The sequence below is a fragment of the Gymnoscopelus microlampas genome (assembly GCF_963454915.1).
Source record: "Gymnoscopelus microlampas genome assembly, chromosome: 16".
In the NCBI taxonomy this organism is placed as follows: Eukaryota; Metazoa; Chordata; class Actinopteri; order Myctophiformes; family Myctophidae; genus Gymnoscopelus; species Gymnoscopelus microlampas.
Genome location: NC_139953.1, coordinates 25,558,027 through 25,581,835, shown reverse-complemented (window position 1 = coordinate 25,581,835; position 23,809 = coordinate 25,558,027). Strand labels below are relative to the sequence as shown.

General features: G+C 40.7%; 1 protein-coding gene across 1 annotated transcript; it reads left to right on the top strand.

The window, feature by feature from the left end:
- Positions 1-4,765: 4,765 nt before the first annotated feature.
- prkg3 (protein kinase cGMP-dependent 3) lies at positions 4,766-19,923 on the top strand (the record flags this gene model as incomplete). The annotated part of the gene is made up of 21 exons (XM_084082504.1): positions 4,766-4,853; positions 5,392-5,454; positions 5,599-5,725; positions 6,218-6,384; positions 7,100-7,213; positions 7,671-7,776; positions 8,222-8,285; positions 8,502-8,579; positions 9,243-9,331; positions 10,142-10,207; positions 10,488-10,535; positions 10,641-10,682; positions 10,780-10,891; positions 11,138-11,274; positions 11,617-11,706; positions 11,826-11,967; positions 12,378-12,541; positions 14,529-14,645; positions 14,923-14,985; positions 15,569-15,644; positions 19,806-19,923. 21 exons carry the CDS (start codon positions 4,766-4,768, stop codon positions 19,890-19,892), a joined length of 2,040 nt encoding a protein of 679 aa, XP_083938630.1. The 3' UTR covers positions 19,893-19,923.
- Positions 19,924-23,809: the final 3,886 nt, after the last annotated feature.

Sequence of the window (23,809 nt, the reverse complement as noted above, 5' to 3'; positions counted from 1 at the left end):
ACACACACACACACACACACAATTAGACACTGAGGAGGTGAACATACTGTATCATTACACCCTTAACTTCTCTCTGTCATTCCCCTCGTCTTTCTTTACCTGGCGTGATTGGAGGAGCCTGGAGGGGGGGGGGGGGGGGTGACTGGTTAATGATCCAACACTGGTACTGCTGAAAAGATTGACAGATAAAGAGAGAGAGAGAATAAAGGGACAGATGAATACTTGTACCAGTGTGCAGTGGTATTATTAAGTAATGCTCGTGAGTCGTGACACAGAGCAGGCAGTGGCTGTATTTCTGTGTCTAGATGGGTGTGTCCATTTTACATGTGGCCAAGCAGATCACAGATCCGGCAGCGCAAAGGGCCAAGAAGGCGCCATACATTTAATTCATACTACTGAACGTGGATCTTTTGAGTGGCTTGGGGGGATCCTTCTCCCTTGAAGGTCCATGTGGACTCAGTAATTTGGGATCAGCACACCACCCACAGGTGAGAGTGACACTGATTATTTCTTTACATTAGGTACTGAAACATTGTCTGACACTGAATTTTTAAGTGTCAGGGGAGCAGCATTGTTTGAAGGTTTTAGCTCATTTTGTATGGTGGCATGATATGTACAGTATGACCTCCCCCTTTCAGCATCCCCAAAAAGAAACTAAGTAAAATGAAAGTACTCATACTCAGTTCCACATCTTGATGTGCAACAACTCCTGTGTAGTTCAGAAACACCAACTATTTTAATGTTGACCACATGATCCCCAGCATCCCTATTGTGGGCATGTCATAATAGACGAACATTATGCAAAAATAGCAGATCTTAAAGCTCGCAATGAGCTGGCAGACTATCCTGAGCTGGCAAATATTACAGAGGCCACTGCACATGAAGGGTGTTCACCACAGGCTATTAATAACCACTTCATTAATTATGTAATACTTCATCAAAATATTTTAGGTTGAGAATTATTTAGGCTTATTTTGTCAATGTGACAGATACTTCATTAAAGATGAAAATTGACACTAATACTGTGCAACGGGAAACAAATTATATATTCCTCCCTAAACAAAATGTGTGAAATGTGAGTGCCAGAAACAGGAGCTTTACTCTGTAAATTAGTTAATTAGTTCATTTAACTCTGAGACTTGTACAAATGGAACCAAATGTGTCCATATTATTATAGTGTTGTTTAATCAGGGGGTTAGGTGGAAATCATTAAAGTGGTTGACCCTCTCTGGCACCTGAGTATCTGTTTCTATGGCTGCGTGATCCTCGAGAGGTTAATTGCATGTGTCGGGATATGCATGCCCTTGTGTGTACTGTATGTGCATTACTGCATTTGCATGTCTGCATGTGTGTGAACCAAGGTCGAAAGCAGCCAGAGGGAAATCTGACCCGTTTGTATTGTTGTTGCAACATGTCAACCTACATTCAGACAAAAGTCTTAGCTTCATGGCCAGTGTTGGGCAAGTTACTTAGGGAGAGTAATAAGTTACTATTTACTTATTAGTAATATTACATTACTTATTACTTAAGAGTAACTAGTTACATTACTATTACTGTATTACTTTAGCTACCTAATCATTTTGTGAGAGGGCACATGCTTAAAGGGATATTTCACTTTCAAACATGTTTGGGGTCATTTTAATGTCTAATCAGGCTTTTTTTTAGCACCCCAGACAGTTTTTAAGGTTGCTTGATTCAGTATTTAGATATTTGATATTCATTTTATCTGACACGCCCCCTTCCTACACAAACCCATCGTAACTTCAAACTCCATTTTAACCATGTTGGATTTATTGAAAACGCCCGTCCTTGGTTCTGGTGACTGGTATTGGCCTTCTAATGCATGAGGAAACTGTGTTTTTTTCAAGTACCTTTTCCATTTATTTTTAAAAAAGAAAAAGAAAAAAATCTAACAAATATAAAGTGACTTAACCTCATGCTTGATATAATATATCTCAATCAAAAACAAAATACGTTCATTACGTATTAAGTACTAAGTTCGTTACTTAGTAACTCAAAGTTACTTGGATTAATAACTGTAATATTATTACAGTTTAGGCAATTGCAATAATATACACTACTGGTTACCGGGGAAAGTAATACTATTACAGTAATATTAGTAAATAGTTACTGCCCAACACAGTTCAGATTATTAACCACTTTCAACCTTGCATCCTTGGGCATGTAATTATAGGTGAAATATATTCAAAACATTTCAAAAATAGCACCTCTACAAGCTTGTAGATCAGCTGTTTTAGCTATTCCTCTTACAACCAAGTATAACCTAGGGGGCTCAGGTGGTTAAGTCATCTTGGCAATAGAAAAGCATTGCATTCTATTTGAGGCATCGCAACATTATGGCCTCCCTTATCACAGTTATACTGTGTTTTAACTGTTTATGTTTTTATGTGAATTGACACATGGTCCTTCATACAACTCATTTCATGAGCCTATACGTCATCATCATGCACATGCTCGTAAATATCCATGGTTGCTTTTCAAGTATTTATAGTCTTCAGTCTCAAAATAAGGATGCTCCATTAAAGATTACATTTTTAAATAGATATTTTTGGGGCGGTGTAGCCGCCCCCTATAAGTGAGTTTTGGACACCGACCAAAAAATTTGTGTACCCCCTAACCCTTCCATTGTTAATGCAAATCGATACTTTTTTCATATCAGCCAATCACATTACAGCTAGTGTCATCACCACTAACTGTAATGTGATTGGCTGACTTTGCAAATTCAGGACTGTGATTGGCTAGCGAAACACATGACACATGTGCAGCCCTATGAATAGCAGTATGGACTTTAAAAAAAGTAATTTATCCTTTTTTTAAAGTGAGTCATGTTGTGATGACCACACACCGCCCACTTCACACTGGGTGTGATTTTTTTCTGTATATCCAGATCCATAATTGAGGCACCTGTCCCTTTAACCACTTAGGCCGTTAGGTGGTTAAAGGGCCATAAAAAACTATAACCGCCACAAAAGAAATTAAACCATAACCACCGCCATATTTTATACTTCATAGTAGGATGTTCATGTGTGGCAAAAATAGCAGATCTACAATGTGTCAGGATTGTCCGGAGTTGTAGATATGCTATTTTTGGTAGTTTTTGACACTTTTTTGACACTGGATATATGAAGATATGTTTTTACAAATTGTAAAAGGGGTTGCTGGAATGAAAAAACTAAATTTGTTTGTTCTTTTTGGAAGATTTTCACCAAAATAGGGACGCCGGGTTAAAAAAGGTTAACAATGGAACATACGCCAATCTTCCATGATAGCCTCCCTCAGTTTGATGTTCCTTTTGCTCCAGTGGCTTTATGGTCAGCTTTAACACCAAGTCTAATCTCTCACATGTCCAATGTTCAGGGTGAGACGACGGTAATTGTGGTCACGTGATGAGCGGAGCGATCAAGGCTAAACCCTGGCCTGGGTTTGCTTTTAACCACTTAAAAACCCTATACTTGGTTAACTGGCCTCCCCCAGGGCTCTACACTAGTACCTTTTATGTTTTCGCTCTACACTAAACATCCTCGCCGAAAATACCCGATATACAAGCTCACAACACGTAGATCTGCCAATCTCTGCCTAAGTTTTCCATAGAATACGGATGCTGGAGTTTAAAGTGGTTAAAGCGGAATGTGTGCTCTGTTAATTGGTGGTCTGACCTGTGTTTGCACTGACGTGTGGTGTGTCAACAGAGGCATAAACCTCTTTCCATTGACTACAAAATGAGAATGGCGAAGTTTCCCCGCAATCACGGCTACTGCAAACAGATCAATGGAAACATCATTTGGACGGGTGTTATCGCTGTGCGCGAGCACATGCATGCTTATTAGGCTATGTGTGAGTTTGGCTTATCAAAGCTGTGCACTCGTAGGTGCATTGCACCTTACACACACGTTGAGGAGTGTTGTACTTTGAATTTGTTTCCCAGCCTTTTCAATGCAAAAACAGTTCCACAAGGTGTGCATTGTTTGTGATGCATCAAATCTTGCATGAAAAACTGCCAAAAGTGGGACACTTATATGACCAAGATTTCATGCATAACTAAAAATGCATACACACACACTCTCTTTCTCTGTCTGTCTCTCTATCACTATCTCTCTCTATCACTACCTCACTCTGTTTGTCTCTCTCTCAGACAGAGAGAGAGAGAGAGAGAGAGAGAGAGAGAGAGAGAGAGAGAGAGAGAGCAGACCAAAACCACACACACACATTACTGTTGGTCTTAATGTTGGTTTTGTATTATTTTGAGAGCCTGACAGGTGTCTGATGCCAATGTCTGTTCTATATCCGGTAAAAACTACCAGCAGTCAGAGTGCCCCCTGTTGACAGTTCATCATTAGTGTGCATTATTCAGCAGAGCTCCTGCTGGGTGCAGTGAGAATAGAGTTCACAGTCTGCCGAAAGAAGGTGAGATGCTGATGACACCTGGGAGAAACAGTCAGGGTAGTTATTTGTATTTCATAATTTTACACTTTGCGTCTATTTGTGACTATGGTGTTGTCTCTGTGTTTCTTTCTGTCTGCTGTGTGCAGACCTGTACGTTGAACGTGTTCTCTTTGTGTGAGCATCCAAGTGCACATTTTGCTGAATCTTAGCTCATTCTTTTACCTGCCCGTCCTGGATTGGATTGCCTGTCTCTACTCTCTATCCACTTCATCATGGGCGTCCCCCTCCTGTATGTTGGACACCTACAACAACACCTCCTAATTAAACCCTCGTGTTTTAATGAAAATTGTACACAGCAGTCATGGAGAAACAACTGGAGGAGCTGAGGCAGCAGCTGGACAAACAATTACAGATCAACCAGGAGCTGCAGACTCACAACACAGACCTGGGTGAGTACAAACTTAACTACGGACATACTGTGCCCTTTGTTATTCTCTCCATGTGTCAGTGACAAAGGAGAGAATAACAAAGGCATACACTCTGATACCATAGGAGCGATTTATCTAATTATTATCAGCTCATTAAAGTGTTGAATCAGAGGTTGTTGACACTCAAGAACCTTTCTTATTCTTTCATGTTGTGTATTATGTCTCATTATGTAATCCACTACACTAGTCTCAGCATATAGCCTAATGTAGGCTATACATCTTTTCTTTTCTTTTTTTACACCACTAACACATATTAGGCTACATACAGGTATACGACAACTGTAAATATGTATTTCTATGTAATAAAACATTGGGCATACTTATTCACCTTTTCCATAATGTTGACTGATCAGGTGGATCCAAGTGAACCATAATTGATTCATAATTGTTTCAAATCTATTAATTCCTTAACAATTCAGATGTGTCAGAGACAACAATCATGCAAAGGCAGTGCATCTCAGGACTAATAATGTAAAGTGTTATGTTTTTTTCCTTGCAGAGAAAAGACTCCAGGAAAAAGAGAAGCTCTTGCAGGAGCTACATAGTCATTATCATGACCTAGGTAAGGGCACACACACGCACGCACGCACACACACACACGCACACACGAATGCACACACGCGCACAGTGCTTCAGACATACTGTATCTAACACATCAAAAACTTGTTAAGCATCCATTCTGTCTCCCTGGTTTTGTTCACTTCAGAGTTCCCTTCCCAGAGTGGTAATGAAATTGAGCCAGTGGTCAGGAAGAGTCGTGCAGCTGTCATGGCTTCAGAACCAATCCCTGAAAACCTGGAAATCATACGAACCAAAGTCAAGAAATCTGCCAGGTTAGTGGTCAGCGCACCGGATCTAATATCCACTGCAGTGTGATGTCATGTTTTGAAATCATACAGTATTGTTTTACACAGATGATCAGTCAACATGAATCAGCCTATAATACAGAATTGTACAGAACAAACTACTTAAATATAGTACACCAGACTGACAGTACACAGATGTTCTCACGTTTGATTATGCAGCGCTTCTCATGACTAACACTGTCGAGTGACAGACAACTTTTTCCACCAGCTGACTACGGCGTCAAATCCTCAGTGTTAATGTAAGCACATGTACCCTTACAAGCTCTCAAAGCACCATATTCTGAGCTTGTCGATCTGTAGATCTATATCTGTAGATATTTTTGGCAAAGAGATCTGGCACAGAAGGAAAAAGTAGGGGGCCAAGTATAGTATAGACTCCTGAGGAATCCCGAAGCGACCTGAGATTTTCCAAAGATATGACATCTATACATTTGAACTTCTGTTTCCTTCAATCGCTAGTGAGACAAGTCTGATCGTCAAGGCTATCCAGAAGAATGACTTCCTTAGTCGCCTTGATGAGGAACAGACGGCCATGATGGTGGATCTTTTGGTGGCCACTGACTTCAGACCTGGGAACGAGGTCATTAAAGAGGGCTCCGAAGGGGACAGTATGTACATAGTAGCAGGTACGGATAAACCTCTGTGTGTGTGTGTGTGTGTGTGTGTGTGTGTGTGTGTGTGTGTGTGTGTGTGTGTGTGTGTGTGGGGGGTGGGGGGGAGAGGGGGGGGGGGGACATGGAAGCGAAGGTAACATTTAATTCAATCACCAACAAAATAAAAAATCACACCCAGTGTGAAGTGGGCGGTGTGGTCACAGTGGTCATCACAGTGATGGAAGTGATCCACTTAAAAAAAAACATAAGTGTTTTTTTAAGTCCATACTGCTATTCATAGGGCTGCACATGTGTCATGTGTTTCACTAGCCAATCACAGTCTTGAATTTGCAAAGTCAGCCAATCACATTACAGCTAGTGGTGATGACACTAGCTGTAATGTGATTGGCTGACTTTGCAAAAGTATAGATTTGCATTGACTGTGGAAGGGTTAGCGTTGTAGACTGCGTTGTAGACTATTGGTCACGGTGCAGGATTGGTCAGTGTCCAAACCTCACTTATAGGGGGCGGTTACACCGCCCCAAAAAGCATACTGTACAAGTAGATTTAAAGACCTAGGGACTGACCTAGCTGCCCACACTCGGTCTAGCCGGATACAAATAAATAATGTGCAATCTGTCACTGTAAAAGGGCGTATACAGTACAGTAGTAGTTATATATGTACAGTCGATATATGTATAATGTATGTGCCATATGGACATTCCTGTGCAACATGTCTCTCTCCTAGCTGGTGAACTCGTTGTGACCCAGGCAGGGCGTGAACTCAGAGCCCTCAATGGGGGTGATGTATTCGGGGAGCTGGCCATCTTGTACAATTGCAAACGCACAGCCACAGTTAAAGGTAAAGCTCTGTTATGATATTCTAGATATATATGGAAGTCATCATGACACACTTTATCTCTATAAAGCAGGCAGTAATTGCAAGCTACATTCAGCAGACAGCATTTATTGCTCCACAGGAACAATCCATGTGCAATATTCTTTGTAAATAATTCACTTAACCACTTTCAGCCTAGCATCCTTATTTTGGGTGTGTCATTATAGGCTTGCACATTCTGCATCGCACGTTGTGTCACAATGCTATTTTTATAAAATAGCATTGTGAAACAGGGCGTAAGTGGTTAAATCAAGATACACCACCTTGATGTCATCTTTTATAGCTCTCTGCGTCAAAGCCATTCAGTGTGACTTCATTGTCAGGTGACCCTCTGCGTGTCTGTCTGTCTGTCTGTCTCTCTCTCTCTCCCTTTCTCCCTCTCTCTATGTCTCTGTCTCTGTCTCTCTCTCTAATGTTACAGCAAAGACAGTGGTGCGTCTGTGGTGCATGGAGAGACAGACCTACAGGACCATCATGACCAACAAGTCCAAGAAAAAACGCGAGCAGCTCATGGGCTTTTTGAAGACGTGAGTACTGTATATAGGTTGTGGACTTGAATATGTACATACAGTATATTCATATTAACCACTTAAACCCTCTACTTAGTAAAATGGACTCAGCAACTGTACTTGGGTCACTTTTTTTTGTCTACACCAAATCTCGTAGCCAAAAAGATACGATCTACAAACTCACAACACGCTGTGTTGCAAAGCACTGCATGGTGAGCTTGTAGATGGGCTATTTATAGCTAATGTTCTCCCCAGAATATGGATGTTGGGGTTCAAGTGGTTAATCCGGCAAAAGAACACCATCAACCGTGCAAGGATTGAAAGCAACAGCATCTCTATGCTGGCTGCTCTGAGGCAGCATCTTTTAGAGATGTGTCAAGTATTTATGTTGTTCTTTTGTAGCGGTAGAGGACATATTTTATAGTGACAAACCACATAAAGTAACCACAAAGTGTCGTTTCAGCTCTCGCACCCTGAAAGACCTTAATGATGTCCAGTTGTCTAAGATCATTGACTCCATGGAAGAGGTGATACATGCTGTCTTGTACAAAACTGTTGTTTGGCTTTGTTCAGGGACCAGGAAACAGTGCACTTAAAACATATGTTATGATGTGTAAAGTTTTTACTTTCTTTCTCTGTTAACTCCAAAAGTAAGATTTGTTTTTTGAAGACTAAATTGATAACTTTGTGTCATGTGTTATTTTCTGTCAAGGTGCTGATCAATTTAGTCTTTTCTTTCCTAGGTGAAGTTCCAGAATAAGGATGTGATAGTTCGAGAGGGAGATGAAGGGAGCACATTCTACATCATCCTGAAAGGAGAGGTACAGTAAAGCAGATGATATGCTTCTAAACTCCCCCAAGAATAAGTTATTTTGTATATGGTTAAGTTAATCAAACTAAACAATGCAATCGATTATAGAAAAATTATCAATAAACGATAATTTTATCAATTAATTGGTTAATAATCAATCTCTGTAATTGCCATGTCAAAAATAGTGAAAATAGGCTATACCAGGGTTTCTCAAAGTGTGTGACGTGGCACCCCAGGGTGCCGCGACGCAAGTCCAGGGGTCCCACAGAATACTCTGATAATATTTACATACCATAATATTACATAAATGTAAGGTGTTATAAAGTAACAATTTAATTCAGGGGTGCCGTGGATGAAAAAGTTGTGTACAGGGCAGGGGTGACCTGAGCCAAACATGTTTGAGACCACTGATATATACACTCACATCCATCGTGATGCATTGTGAGCTTGCAGATCTCAGATTTTCACTAGAAAGAAAATAATTGGTAGTTGCAGCCCTAGTTTAATTTACACAAGATTAAGTAGTCTATTTGTAATACCTACATGTAGGATGCACATGTGCTCTCTATCTCACTTACTTTCTTTGTGTCTTTCTTTGTTTCTGCCTCTCAATCTACCTGCGTGCCTGCGTGCGTGCGTGCGTGCGTGCGTGCGTTCATGTGTGTGCCCTCAGGTACTGGTGACTAAGAATGTCAACGGCCACCAGAAACAGATTCGGCGGATGGGAAAAGGGGAGCATTTCGGGGAACAAGCCCTCATACGGTAACCCTGGCAACGCTTGTACCTGATGCAATCGGTGGCGTCATGGTGCAACACAGTGTTTGTTTTTACTGTATCTTCTTTGGCTGCTGCCATCATAATAATATAATATGAATTCCAAGAATTTGGTCCCCACTTCTTTTTATTTTGTCACTGTATATTTGCACATACGTGAAATTTGTCCTTCGCATTTAGCCATCCTATAACTATATATTAGGAGCAGGGAGCGCTATTAGTACATCGCTCGGGGAGCAGTGTCTTACTCAGGGACACTTCGACACAGAGACTGGGGCTGGGATGCGAACCGGGAACCTTCTGTTTCCTAGGCGACCTCTCTACCCACTCAGCTCTTACATAATGACATCTTTACAGTACACCTAAATGGCCAGAGAAAATGTATTATTGAGTAATTATTGAGTACTGAGTAAAGGTTTCAAAGAGCGGTGAATTTAGCAGTCTACTGTAGCACAGTGGTTCTCAAACCTTTCCATGTCAAGGACCCCCAAAATGTATATGGCCGCGGACCCCCATCTGAAAATATTTTGTACCAGGGACCCCCATACAAACTTTGTGTTAAAATGTGTTCAAAATATTTTTCAACATTATTTAAAAATTGCATCTGTGTATACGGTTAAAGTGGTTTTGATGCTATATTAACTTATTTAGCTTGGGACCCCCTGGAACCCCCTTTGAGAACCACTGGAGTATAGTGCAGCCTGAAGACCCAAAGCCTAATATCTAGTATGAGGGGATGTTTGGTTTCCTTTGCGGGACACCCGGATTTGATATGACATGCCTGTTTGCCATTTGCAGGGAGGTCCTGAGAACTGCCACCTGCACTGCTGATGGCCCTGTTACCTGCTTCTCCATTGACAAGGAGTGAGTTCTGGTCCCCCGTTAAAAACCCAAGTTTGAATGTCACAATTCTGTGCTGTTGACATTCTGCAGCCACTGTGTTGTGACCCTGTAACAAATAACCTTCAACACAAAATCCTTGCCATGAGTCTCTACTTTCATGTATCCTTGCTCTTCACAACAAAATCCAATGTTGATTTAACTTTGTATGTAAAAATTGAGTTAAATTAACACTCGGATCTTACTGTGTAGAGACAATGTTATTGGCCTGAGCCGATCATGCTTTCTCTGTTCTACCTTCCAGGGTATTTGAAGAGACCATTCCTGTTGAACACCTGGAGCTGTTTGATGAGTAAGTAATGCAAGCCCCTGTCTCACTTCCTATCTATTACACACTCTATTACATTATTCTCTCTTTATGTGAGTCATCTGACTGTCATCTGTCTTTCATTACCAGCTCCAAAGTGCTACAGGAGGTTAACGCTCCAGAAAAGCCAAGGTGAGGTTCAGAGGTTCAATGATGATACAATTTTGTGGGGACTAGTTTTTAATAGCGAAAATAGCAGTATAAAACTTTTTCTCTCTCGACCTCCCAGTCCCGGCTCCACTATGACGCTTAAGGAACTTCTTCCAGTTTTATACCAAGAGGGACGCTATCAAGGAGAGCCTGTCACCCTTGGTGTGGGCGGTTTTGGCCGTGTTGAGCTGGTGAGGATGTGTTTGTTTGCGTGGGTATCGCTCATTTATTTTTGCAGTGTGACACAACAACGGTTAAATAAATTGTCCAAAGTGGCCAGACATGACAATCACAGAAGAGGTCATCAAAGTGCTAAAACAAGAGTTTTTAACCCTTTTTAGCAGTTTGACAGACGATTGGCTTCAGCTCAGATAGTTTGTGACTAACAATGTTTAGCTATTATGTAATTATGATCATCTCATGTCATTTTTACCAAGGTGACCTCGGCGCAGCATGGTAAATATTATGCCATGAAACGGGTCAGTAAGAAACACATTGTTGCCAAGAGACAAGAGGAGCATGTGCTGTTTGAGAAGATGATACTCAAAGCCATTCAGTGTGACTTCATTGTCAGGTGACTATGCATTTGAAACTCACAAGACACTCTGCCATTGCGGCGGGGGGGAGGGGGTTCACGTAGGAACTGCTTGGAAGATGGGGAGAATGGGGGCCGTTTGGAGTTATGGGGGAGCTTTCAGGTAGGAACGGGCCAGTCATAGCAATTAAAGAGAAAGGGAAACAAGACAGAAGGCTAACGTGAGTGAATGAGTTTAAGTGTGTGCATTTTCAAAAAATTGAAAATAAAAAAAACTTAAATCCATAAATCCATTATGTCATGCTGGATCAAAGAAAAACACAGAAATGTGGCATTATCCAAAATACGTCTTTCTCTGATATCTTGCTTATCTCTGCCTAGGCTTCATGCTGCCTTCAAAGACACACGTTATATCTACATGATCATGGAGTTCTGTGGCGGAGGGGAGATCTGGACCAAACTCAAAGAAGTGTGAGAAGTCACAGGCCCGCCGAGGGGCAAACATTACTCGTCAAAGTGTGCCTTGAATTGCGTCTCTTCTGGCTGACAATCTTTTAACCGTTTTCTAACCTGATCTCTCTACTTGCCAGAGGGCGTTTTGATGAACCCGTTGCTGTGTTTTGCACTGCCTGCGTGGTGGAGGCCTACGCTTACCTCCATAAGAAGCGCATCATGTACAGAGACCTGAAACCTGAGAACCTGATGATGGATGCAAGGGGCTATGTCAAACTGGTGAGTCCAACTGTGTGTGTGTGTGTGTGTGTCTGTGTGCGCGCGCGTGCGCGTGCTTGCGTGCGTGCGTGCGTGACAAATGTAACACATTTTCTACCGAAAATGACATAATGTATCTTGTTTCCAAGTACAAAATTGGTTTTGCTGAGCTTGAGTCAGTAGGCATAAACATGAGTGAATGTGTGTACAGTGTCAACATCACATGATACATTACCTAATTTTCTCAGAACTCAATCACTTTAGTGCATATGTGGTGCATACAGGAATTGGTTCTGGTTAAGGGGACACAATAAACACATCTGTGTCTGTGTCTGTGTGTGTGTGTGTGTGTGTGTGTGTGTGTGTGTGTGTGTGTGTGTGTGTGTGTGTGTGTGTGTGTGTGCGTGTGTGATATGTGTGTCCTGATGCAGGTGGACTTTGGTTTTGCCAAGGAGCTGGTGCGTGGTGAGAAAACCTACTCGTTTGTGGGAACTCCCGAGTACATCGCCCCAGAGATTATTCAGAACCACGGACATGACTTTGCAGTTGACTTCTGGTCCCTCGGTGTACTAGTCTTTGAGCTACTGGCGGGAAGGTAATAATAATCAAACTTCAACTTCATTGTCACTGTTATGATGCTAGGATGTTCTAGGTCAAGGGTTCCCAAACTTTTCATCCGGCTACCCCAAAATAATCATATTTGAACTGGGGACCCCCCACCCTGACAAGAACTTGGAATTGTAGGCGTTACATTTAGTTTGACTCGGTTCCACAGAAAATTAAAATGAAAATAGACGAATTACAAGCTCACAACACCTCGCACTGCGAGGTGTTGTGAGCTTATAGATCGGCTATCTTCACAGTGTTTGCCTCTTTCTTACGTAGTATTTGACAATTTGGCCAATTTGGTATTAAAAAGGTCTTAAAGGTAATTAAATCGTAACTTTAGAATTGTGCAGATACCCTGTATACACATATACTGTATGTTGGTTTGTTTACTGTTGAGTGAGAAAACAATGTTGCACATTAAGCTAATCATCTGGGGACCCCCCAAAATAATTTGGGGACCCCCAGTGTGGGAACCATTGTTCTTGGTGAATGAATGAGTGAGTGAAGCTGTTTCTTAAAGGGCAAGACCACTTTGGTAGAGGTGTTGGTTGTGTAGTTACCTTGCCATGATGTAACTCCAAAGGTGGACAAGAAATCAAAAATAAGTGTTCCATTGATTAGAAATTGATAAGTCAAAATATGCTCCTCATTGACTTACATTGTATGGTAAAGCTCTCAAAGTCACTCTTTTAGCACGTTAACGAACACAAACAAAGCTGATTCAGACAATATAGAACATCACCAAACCCAATACAGTTTTTTTTTATTTATAAAAAATGTCAACTTCCTGCTGATATTACTATTTGAAGATCCGGATCCGCGGATCCAGTGCGGGGTTTCTTCTTAATAAAAATCGCAAAATGAACAGGAAGTTAACATTTTTATAAAAAAAAAAAAACAGTAGGCCTACTGGGTTTTGTGTAGCCCCATTTGGAACCTCTCCCTCCGCTACCGCTCCGAGATGAGGTCCCACACAACTTGGTGCCTGTTGGACAAGCGTTTAAATCGCTTATTTAGTCAGCCTGTGGCCAGTCAAACCCCGATTGGAATCAGGGCTGCCAAAAGCAAGTCTGATAAAAGTATTAAACTCACAAAATTCACCAAAACACATCTACTCTGTTTAAAAAAAATCGGGGGCAGGACCCCAGACTAGGCTAGCCCCAACCAATCTCCTGGATTCTGACAGTCCAATGTTGGCAGCCCTGATTGGAGCTACTGTAGGATATGTGATGACGTCCTATATTGTCTGAATCAATCAACATAATTTTCGTTCGTTTATGTGCTAAAAGAGTGACTTTGAGAGCTGTTTTACCGTACAATGTAAGTCAATGAGGAGCATATTTTGAATGGTCAATTTCTAATCAATGGAACAATTATTTTTTATTTCTTGTCCACCTGTGGAGTTACACCATGGCAAGGTAATTACACAACAACCCAAACCTCTACCAAAGTGGTCTTGCCCTTTAAGCTTTTTCATATGCCAGGCAGTGAGTGGCTGACTGATTGCACCTGTGCTCAATCAGTAACTCACTGCACCTGCACGCCACTGGTGACTGCTGTAATGAGGGTGAGAGGGAGCAGGTTAGGGCGATGACAAAGCACAAACACACACCAAAACAATGAACCCATAACAGTCAACTGTGGGGTCAGTGGGAGGAGAGTAGGGAGAAAGTGCATGTATGTGCATGATTGGACAATAATGTCCAATAACTGAGCCAGAGAGTATTTGTTTGGTCCAATAGAGGATATGAACTCCATATTCTATTGCTAATCATAATCAAGACACTCCTTGAAATGAACCAGTAGATGGCAGCATAACACTATGAACCATGGAACAGGTCAACAGTGCAGGATTCAATACATATTATATCAACCTTTACCACAGATAGTCGTGTTTATGCTGAGTTGATACTTGCAGTGGTGTTCAAAAGGCTATAACATTTCAACACTAGTGTCTGTTTACATCTTTACAGCCCTCCCTTCTCCAGTTCTGAGCCGCAGAAGATTTATGCCAAGATCCTGGACGGGGTGCTCAAGTATCCCCCTTACATGAGTGAGGCAGCCAAGTCCCTCATCAGTAAATTGTGCAGGTGACAGAATACACTCCTTGACTGAAAATGTGTCACACATACAATTCATAGTTTGATACCATATACATTCAAAGTTAAATGGAAGTGTGACCTAAATACTAAATAACATACTGTACAGTACACCTAAATAACATGCAATACCTGAACTTCATGTAGGGCCAGGGACAATGAGAACCAAATGAAGGGGGAACGCTTAAAGAACACTTTCTTTTTAAAATCTAAACTACTTTTCTTGTGAAAACACATGAATTGTAATATGTCCTGCTCTGGTTCATAGGCCACGGCCAGGTCAGAGGTTAGGAAACACCAAGAATGGAATCAAAGATGTTCGACACCACAGGTAATGCTTATGATGTCACAGGTAATGGTTATGATTTCACTCTGTGTGTGTCTATGTTCTCTCAATTTACAGTCGCTGTGGTCAAACGTAGTTCTGTATATCTCACTGGGTAGAGAATGGCATATTAACGTCCTTATCCTAGGGTAAACCGTTCCATTCATTAAAGGGAATTTAATTCCTGTTTGCCACTCATATTGAAAGCTGGCATTTGAAAGAAAAATATTGATTCAGTAAAGTTGGCACTTTGGATAAAAGTGCCCCTGATAAAAGCCTTGTTTTGTGTCTTATCGGCCATCACTATTCATGTTGTTTCCTTTTCAGTTTAAGCTCAGTTTCTTTGCCTCATATCTGGATACTTTCCACTTGAGAAAATAGAGGGAGAGAGAGACGCACAAAGATACACAGCAATAACATTAATAGGCTATTATCTGTCTTACTCTACTACAGTATGTGATTAAGGCCATCTGAGCTGAAATGTCATGTTTTTTGTAATAAAGAGAAAATAATTGAATAGAATTGAGTGTCAAGCCTCCTATGCCTTTTTCTAGCTGTGTCACCAAACCCATTTGTCTTTCCTCTGCAGGTGGTTTAGCAGTATGAACTGGCACAAGCTGCGCGTGGGGCAAGTGGACGCTCCAACTATCCGTCTCATACGCAAGGTCAGTCCAAACACTATGACTCAGCATCTCAGCCTCAGTTATGTCTATGGCAGGGGTTCTCAAACTTTTGTTTTTCACGTCAAGGACCACCCAAATTTATATTTGGCTGCAGAAGATGTGTGTTGTTATTCAAAATATTAAAATATTTCACATTCTTTCAAGATTCTTTCGGAAATAGCAGATCTATAAGCGGTGTGAGCTTGTATATCAGCCATATTCTTGAATAGCCAAAGTACCAAAGTACATACTGCAATATCAACTAATTTAGCTGGGGACTGCGGAATCCACTTTGAGAACCACTGGTCTATGGGCACAAATTAATAGTAAGGTAATTCACAGTCACTTGGGAAGATTTTAGCCTTATATACTGTATATACTCATTCAATAAATATAATTTAAAAAATAACAGAGTCCCACACACTATACAATAATAGGCGCTATGTTTCGGTAGCAAGACCTCCTCAGGTAAGTATGAGAAGACAAAATAAATCACATTGATTTTTGGATACTGGAAAACCAGAAGAAAAAAAGAAACCCACTTGTTTCCAGATCCCTAAAATGAGAACTGAAAGATACAGAAATTCGGATGAAATTTTAGCCACAGATGTGTTGGTGGAGTATGCAGTACACTTACTCAATAAATAAACAGTTTTTATCAGTAAATAACATTTCAGCCAAATACCTTCTTCAGGATTGCCTGGTGGACAGGTTCTTTAGCCTCGTACCAGCCCAGGGGCCAATAACCTATTATTTAAGCCAATACCTAAATCAGCGCTTAATTATTAGTAATGGGAATTGATACGATTTTATTGATACCAATGCCAATGAGATTCTGCTTATCGGTTTGATTCTTTATTGATTCTTTATTGATACATTTTCAGTGTGGAAAAAGAGAAGGCCTACCTACACACCTTTACAACCGTTTTATTATACATAAATAAATGCATACATGTACATGTCTACTGTAAGATAAATGACGATGCACCTTATCTTTTCCTTTTCAGCAGCGTAGACACATGCCATTATTATTTTATAGAGGTGTCTTTTAACTGTAGTGAACATGTTATACAGTATCATTCTAAATTCATCTCAGTACCTGGAAATGGCAGATGTGCCGTACTTGTGGATGAGAAGAATTCCTTCAGAGAAAACACAGGGATAGTATAGATCATATACCTATACACGTAGAGCTGGGATCTATGAAAAATTGATTGAGAAAAGCAGGGCCTGTACTGTATGTACTCTATAGACAGAATACAGTAATTAGAGCTGGAATCTATGAAGAAGGATTCAGAAAACGCAGGCTCTGACACACACACACACACACACACACACACACACACACACACACACACACACACACACACACACACACACACACACACACACACACACACACACACACACACACACACACACACACACACACACACACACACACACACACACACATACACACACACACACACAAAAAGACGAAAAGAAAAGAAAAGGCAGGGCCTATAATAGTGTATTCACAAACTGTATATTCAACTGTATATAATACTATGAACCATGGAACAGGTCAACAGTGCAGGATTAAATACATATTATATCAATCTTTACCACAGATAGTCGTGTTTATGCTGAGTTGATACATATTTGCAGTGGTGTTCAAAAGTGGTGTTGCAGTGTGCGTGTGTGTGTGTGTGTGTGTGTGTGTGTGTGTGTGTGTGTGTGTGTGTGTGTGTGTGTGTGTGTCAGAGCCTGCGTTTTCTGAATATGTGTATTCACAAACTGTCTTTGTGTGAATGCGGTAATTAGAGCTGGAATCTATGAAGCTACCTTTGCATTCTTTATCGACTTCCAGAAAGCTGTCGATAATAGTGTATTCACGTACTGTATTGTGTGAATGCAGTAATTAGAGCTGGAATCTATGAAGCTACCTGATTAGGTGAATAGTGAGCTCATGGAGTCCTAACTTTTTTTCTGCTGGCATGGATGGAATATTCTATGAAGCAATTAAATTCTTATACAAAGCTTCAACTGCCTGTGTGCAGCACAGCAACAAAAGCACTAGGTGGATTCCTACTCCATATGGAGTGAAACAAAAAGCCATGGGTTGCGAGCTTGTAGATTGGCTATTTTCATCATTTTTGACATAAAGTTTAAGTGATCAAATAATTCATTGCCAAGCTCACAACGCATCTCATTGCGACACATTATCTCATTCGACGTACAGCAAACTATCTGGGATTTACTGTATATGGTTAATCTGGTGTAGAAAGAGATTCATGATCAAAACTCAAATCATGCCTTTAAGAAAAATGGGAAAAGGTGGTAATTTAATCTAATTGAATTCTATCTCATATGTACCAGTTGATATACAGTATCTGACTTGTGAGAAGACATAAGGGTTCTGACAGATGCTGTTTAGTGCTCTGAGATCTATAATAAGTATGTTAAAAGACTATAAAGAACTTGGTTACGGTATGTTATCAAGACTCTACGATGAATGTGTCTAGTCTCCCCATTTTATTTTTAAGCAGCTGGTGTTTGGAGTAGGCTATTTCAGAATTCTACAAGGTTGATGCATTTCAAAAACTGGCAATTTGTTGCTCCATGGGATTGCATAAATTTGCACCTGTGTTGGCCGTCCATTGAGACATGGGTTGAAAGAGCCATGATAATTATGCAAAAAAAATCCAGACTTTGGACTTGCCTAACTATTATGCCAGAGGGTAGAGTGAGTCACAAAAAGTTTTTCACCTGGATAAAACACATGACTCTCCATGGAGTAATGACAGGGTATTATAAGTGAAACATATTAGGAATCTATTTTAGGAATAGCTCAGGATTAGTGTTCACTATTTCTTGACTAAAGAGTACTCAATAGAGTGCAAGCAGTGCATGCCTCCTCTAACACATATGCAACTGTCCAAGATCTGCCATTTCCATGACTATTTAGGCTAATTTTACCCCTTACACTAGACTGTGACCATGGCCCCCAAAGTTAATCTCTCCGGGGCAGCCTACTGATAATTCCCACCAAGTTTCTTTCAAATCTGCCCATCTGTTCATGTAATAACACTCAGACAGACATAATTTGTATTTTATTAGGTTAGCACAGTCTGATGTCACAGACGGCAAAAGGATTACATTACTTGATCTAATTTTGCACAAGGAATCCAATGCATCAAACCTTGTCTTTCCAAGTCTCTTTGTCCTGAGATAAGGCAAATTGCATGTCATTTTGACCATGATCTTGAGTGTGACCTTGATGAGGTAAACATGGACCACTGATATACAGTTTTTGGTCTCAAAACAAAACTCAAATAAAAATAAATATTTGCTGAGTGTGCTACAGTACGTTCAGCAAATAATTGGAAATTGGAAATTTACATGGGCTTACATTTCAAGCCCATGTGGGTTGGCCACAATTACAGGTGTAAAACATTTGAATACAAATCTGTCAATTAACATTTGAAGATGAGATGATTTCTGTTATGCCTCCTTTTCCCCCTCTACACCAAATCTCTTCAAAGTAAAGTGCCAATTTATAACTAGCTCACAATGTGTAGCAAGCTTGTAGATCTGATATTTTAGTACTTTCATAATTTGCCCAACAAGGCAGGGGGCCGACGGACCCTCAGGTTTCCTTGAGGGGGTTCCAAATGGACCCCTACAGGTCTGAAACTCTGGGAGTGTACAAATGGAATTTGGTTTCATTTGTACTAATCTGAGTTCCCAGACGTTTTCTCCTTCTGAGCCAGAGCCCTGGTATTTGTGGGTCTGAGAGCTGTGCAACTCGTCTAAACAGTCCGACGAGAGGCAAACAGCAGTACACAACAATGGCGGCCGCAATTTCTCAAGGAGAAATTGCTTCCCGTCGCTCCTATTTACATGCAACACCCACTGCATGTGGACCCCGCCCCCTTTTCTTCATTGGCTATTGATTTGAATCAGAACGCAGTGGCCGCGCCCCTGCTGTACAGGGTCTGAGCCGAAGCCTCCCAGACTACATTTGTACACTCTCAGAGGTATGAGTTATGTACACTCTCAGAGCTTGAAATTAAAGAGCCACTGGTTTCCACAAGTCATTGTTAGGGGTCTTGTATTTGTGTGCTGTGCAAAGATATCCAGTCTAATTGATGCTTCACTCTTATGTTCCCCCTCCTACAGGGACCCTGCTACATCAACTTTGACCGTTTCCCATATGACCAACCTAAGGCTGATGAGGAGTTCTCTGATTGGGACCGTGACTTCTAACTAAAACTCACAACCCAAGGTTATGAGGTCGAAAGCAACCTTCATTCGAGCCAAAACGGGACTTAGGCTTCAGAATGAAGTAAAACACAAAAAGGCTTATTATGGATCAAATTTTAATACCAGTGTTTGTATTAAAAAAAAGACATTTGTCATATGACAAAATAAAACAATGTCGCCTTTAATGACGTGCGCAAAATAGGGACGCTAGGTTGAATGTGGTTAGTAGAAATTCTACTCTTGCAGTTCAGAGTTAAAAGTCTAGCTGTAGCAGACAATCAACATGCCATGCTGAGGTGTTGTACTTGCAACTGGATGTAGGGACGGTTTTATCCATTTACAATTCAAAGGTAAATGTGGTACGCTCTGATGTTTCAGTAATATAATACTCTCTACAGATTGGAAAAATCCACACAATCAACCACAATTCTTGTGAGTTGGAGGTTCAAACTTCATTTTATATTGTTATCTGTTTGGTAAAAGAAAACACTATTTATCAAACCTGGAAAACAAAAACAGATGAATGCTTTTTGAGCATTATCTCCAAGTACGCTTGCTATCCTCAAGGATTTATAATTCTAGTATGTGGATGATTTTAACCACACGTACTTTCTATTTTTCAAAAATGTTTTGTGATGCTTTGTGAGCTTGTAGATTTGCTATTTCTGAAAAGTATGTGCCTACTAACTGTATAATGACATGCCCAATAGTGAGGCCAGGGTTAAGGTAGTTAATAAGCTGCCACTACAGCCTCCAGTGTAGCAATCTTTATTTGCTTACGCTCCTGTTTCATGAAGGTTTTCCCCTTTATTGTGCATAGCCTATTTTCATGCATTCTAATTATTTTGGATTAATATTGTTTTTTTTTACCATCGCCATGGGAAATTAATTTTTGATCACCACAGCACATCCTGATGAAGAATTCTTCTGTGACTTGAGCTCAATAAATACAAATGTTCTCACACCTGAGCAGTCTGTAAGTGTCTCGTGAGCTAAGCCTAAACCCATACTTCCTTAGTCAGCCATAATCTCATCCCTTAGACAATTCTACAAAACTCTTGATGATTTGACACGGCACTAGTAACAATTCATATTCAGAAGTACACTTGAATTGTGTGACATCAAACTTTAGAGCTAAGCCCATACTTCCTTAAATCAGCCATAATCTCATCCCTTAGACAATTCTACAAAACTCTTGATGATTTGACACAGCACTAGTAACAATTTCCATTTACACTTGAATTGTGCGAAATCAAACTTGGATTCCTTATACTTCCTTTCAAATGGATCTCCCAACAGAAAATGTACTAAAACAACTCATCTCTCAACATACTGCACAATATTTCAATCACATGCACTTCTAGGGATGCCTGCTTCCCATGTAGATACAGCAATATAATATATTACCTCTGTTTATGTTGTATATTGTAAAATATAGAGGTTGGTCATACAGTAGAGGCGAACCTACAGGTGTCATATTTGCTATTTGTGATTTCTACAAAACAATTACAGTATCCCTGTTAGGTACTGTAGGTACAGTCTAAAGGAAAATATTATCATCTGAGAAATCATATATTGGAGGTTGTGTTGACTGTGTGAGGAGTTGACAGATTCAGTGCAGTCTGGTTGAGCTTGACCGCAGACCGCAGCTCCTCTGAGGGGTGAAACCGTCTTTCATGGTGCTATAGGTTATATGGCAGAAGGAAAGAAACAATATCATGCCTTCCCGTGAAGTGATGTGAATCCATACCAAATGTGCTCACAGTCTAGTTTGTAAGATGAGGGGGAAACATACAGTAACATGAAAGCAGCCATAGCTTCCATGAAGGAGGATGAAAGTGTGCTCCCTCTCTGAAAAACATGCTGGAGGCCTACGGATTTCAACACAGTGCAGTCTGCTTCAAAAGACCAACCATGACAGCTAAAGCCCAGACTACTTTAACCCCTGACTCTGGAGGCCACACATAATTTGCTCGATGACTTTCTGTCCTCAATATTGAGTCAAAACTTGACCACTATAGCCACCAGCAACGGAGGTACTTGGATGAATATTTCCACGTGTCACACAAGATTTATATCACTGAAAGTCTTTTAAGAAAAGAAGACCTATTTTGTACTTCCTGTGACATATTATAGGTAGCAGCCCTTAGAGCAGTGCTTCTCAGAGGTTTTATTTCAAGGGCCCCCAGTTTGGTATATACCGTATAAGGCCACAGACAGTGTACAACTATTCATCATTTTACTGGGGACCCCCTCAAACCTCCTCAAAGACCACTTGGGATCCCTGGACCCCACTTTGAGAACCACTGCCTTAGAGGTCTTCAAAGTCTGAAAAAAAGAAAAAGAAAAAAGGAAAATACAGTGTCCTGTATTGAGTAATTGTAACTTTCAGGCATATTAGTATAACTAAGGCCTGAAGCTGGAAACAAGACCTGCATCTAGAACGCCAGTTCAATAAAACAGGTGTCTGAGTTAATTAACCACAAGTGTCTTTGATGAAAATACTGCAGATTCCGCTAGGCAATTTGGGTTGGTGAATGTCATAAGGGGACTGCAAGGTTCTGAATCTTAATGACCATTCCCTTTTCTTTGATAGGGCTATGCGTAATAACTATTCAGTAGACTGGGCAATATAAATTAAGTTAAAAAAAAAGAAAGAACTGAAATATATAGAAATGTTATTTTGCTATTCACGTATTATGCTTTTGCAGTTACTGTATATTGATTGCAATACAATCTTGGACTGCAATATGGAAGAAAGCATGAGTGTGTAGGGTGGTCACACCTGGCTTGAGTCGAACTTGCCTAGTTAATTTCCATGTAGTGATTGCGAACGCGGAAGGAGGCGCGCCGCCTCCGCCCAAGTGGAGCTTACTATGAAAGTCTGCTCGGCTTGTGTGTGTGTGTCTGTCTGTGTGCAGTGCACTGCCTGGGTGCGGCCGACAGAGTGCGCCAGAGTGCTGCTACAGTCAAAACACAAACACCCACACACCCACACACACACACACACACAAAGTCCGTAAATACACAATATTTTTGAGCTGCGTTCGCTTCCAGCGTTCGCGCGTCTTACTTGTAGCTATACTGTGAGTTTAAACCTGAGGCATTGCAAGCAGAACCATGGAAATACAGTGAATTTGAATGGTAAATCCTGCTGTAATCTGCTCACTTCTACTGAGCCCAAGTACAATGAGATACACGTTTTTTTTTTTTTTTTATGTTCTGCTACTTAGCGAATAGCGTGTGCGTGTGTGCATGTGCATGTGCTTGTGTGTGTGCACGTGTGCGTGTGGTGTGCGTGTGTGCGTGAGCGCGTGTGTGGGGGAAGTTGTACTTAATGCATGTGTGGGTGTGTATTGGGAACAAGAGAGATTTAGTGGGAATGGTAAATTGAAATACAACTGAGCTGTAAAAAGTATAGTTTATATATATTTTTTTGTTTTTTTCAAGACGTTTTGCATTCAACATGAAAAGCTACACTATATTGATTGACGCATTGATAGGAAAAAGAAGCATTTATGGAGATTTCCTTTGAGATTCCCATTATAATGCACACCCTGCTTGTGTGACTGAGCTGTACTTTTGAAGATGTGACTCTCCATAGCTTTGGTTACACAATCCCCTAGAAATAAAATCAAATGGTGAAGCTCTTTGTTCTGTTCCCTAAATTGACCAAAGCACTACAGTCCCAACAGCTTGGGTTAAATGCACAATGCTGCTTCTCTAGTAAACCGTGGTTATTATTAATTAAGAATATAACAACATTTAAATGCCTTAAATGCCTAGCATACAGTGGTAATGATAAGCTGTTAGTCATTTGTTGGAGTAAAGCTGCCAATGCCAGATGTGGTTTATGTTGGCGAGAGAGAGAGAGAGAGAGAGAGAGAGAGAGAGAGAGAGAGAGAGAGAGAGAGAGAGAG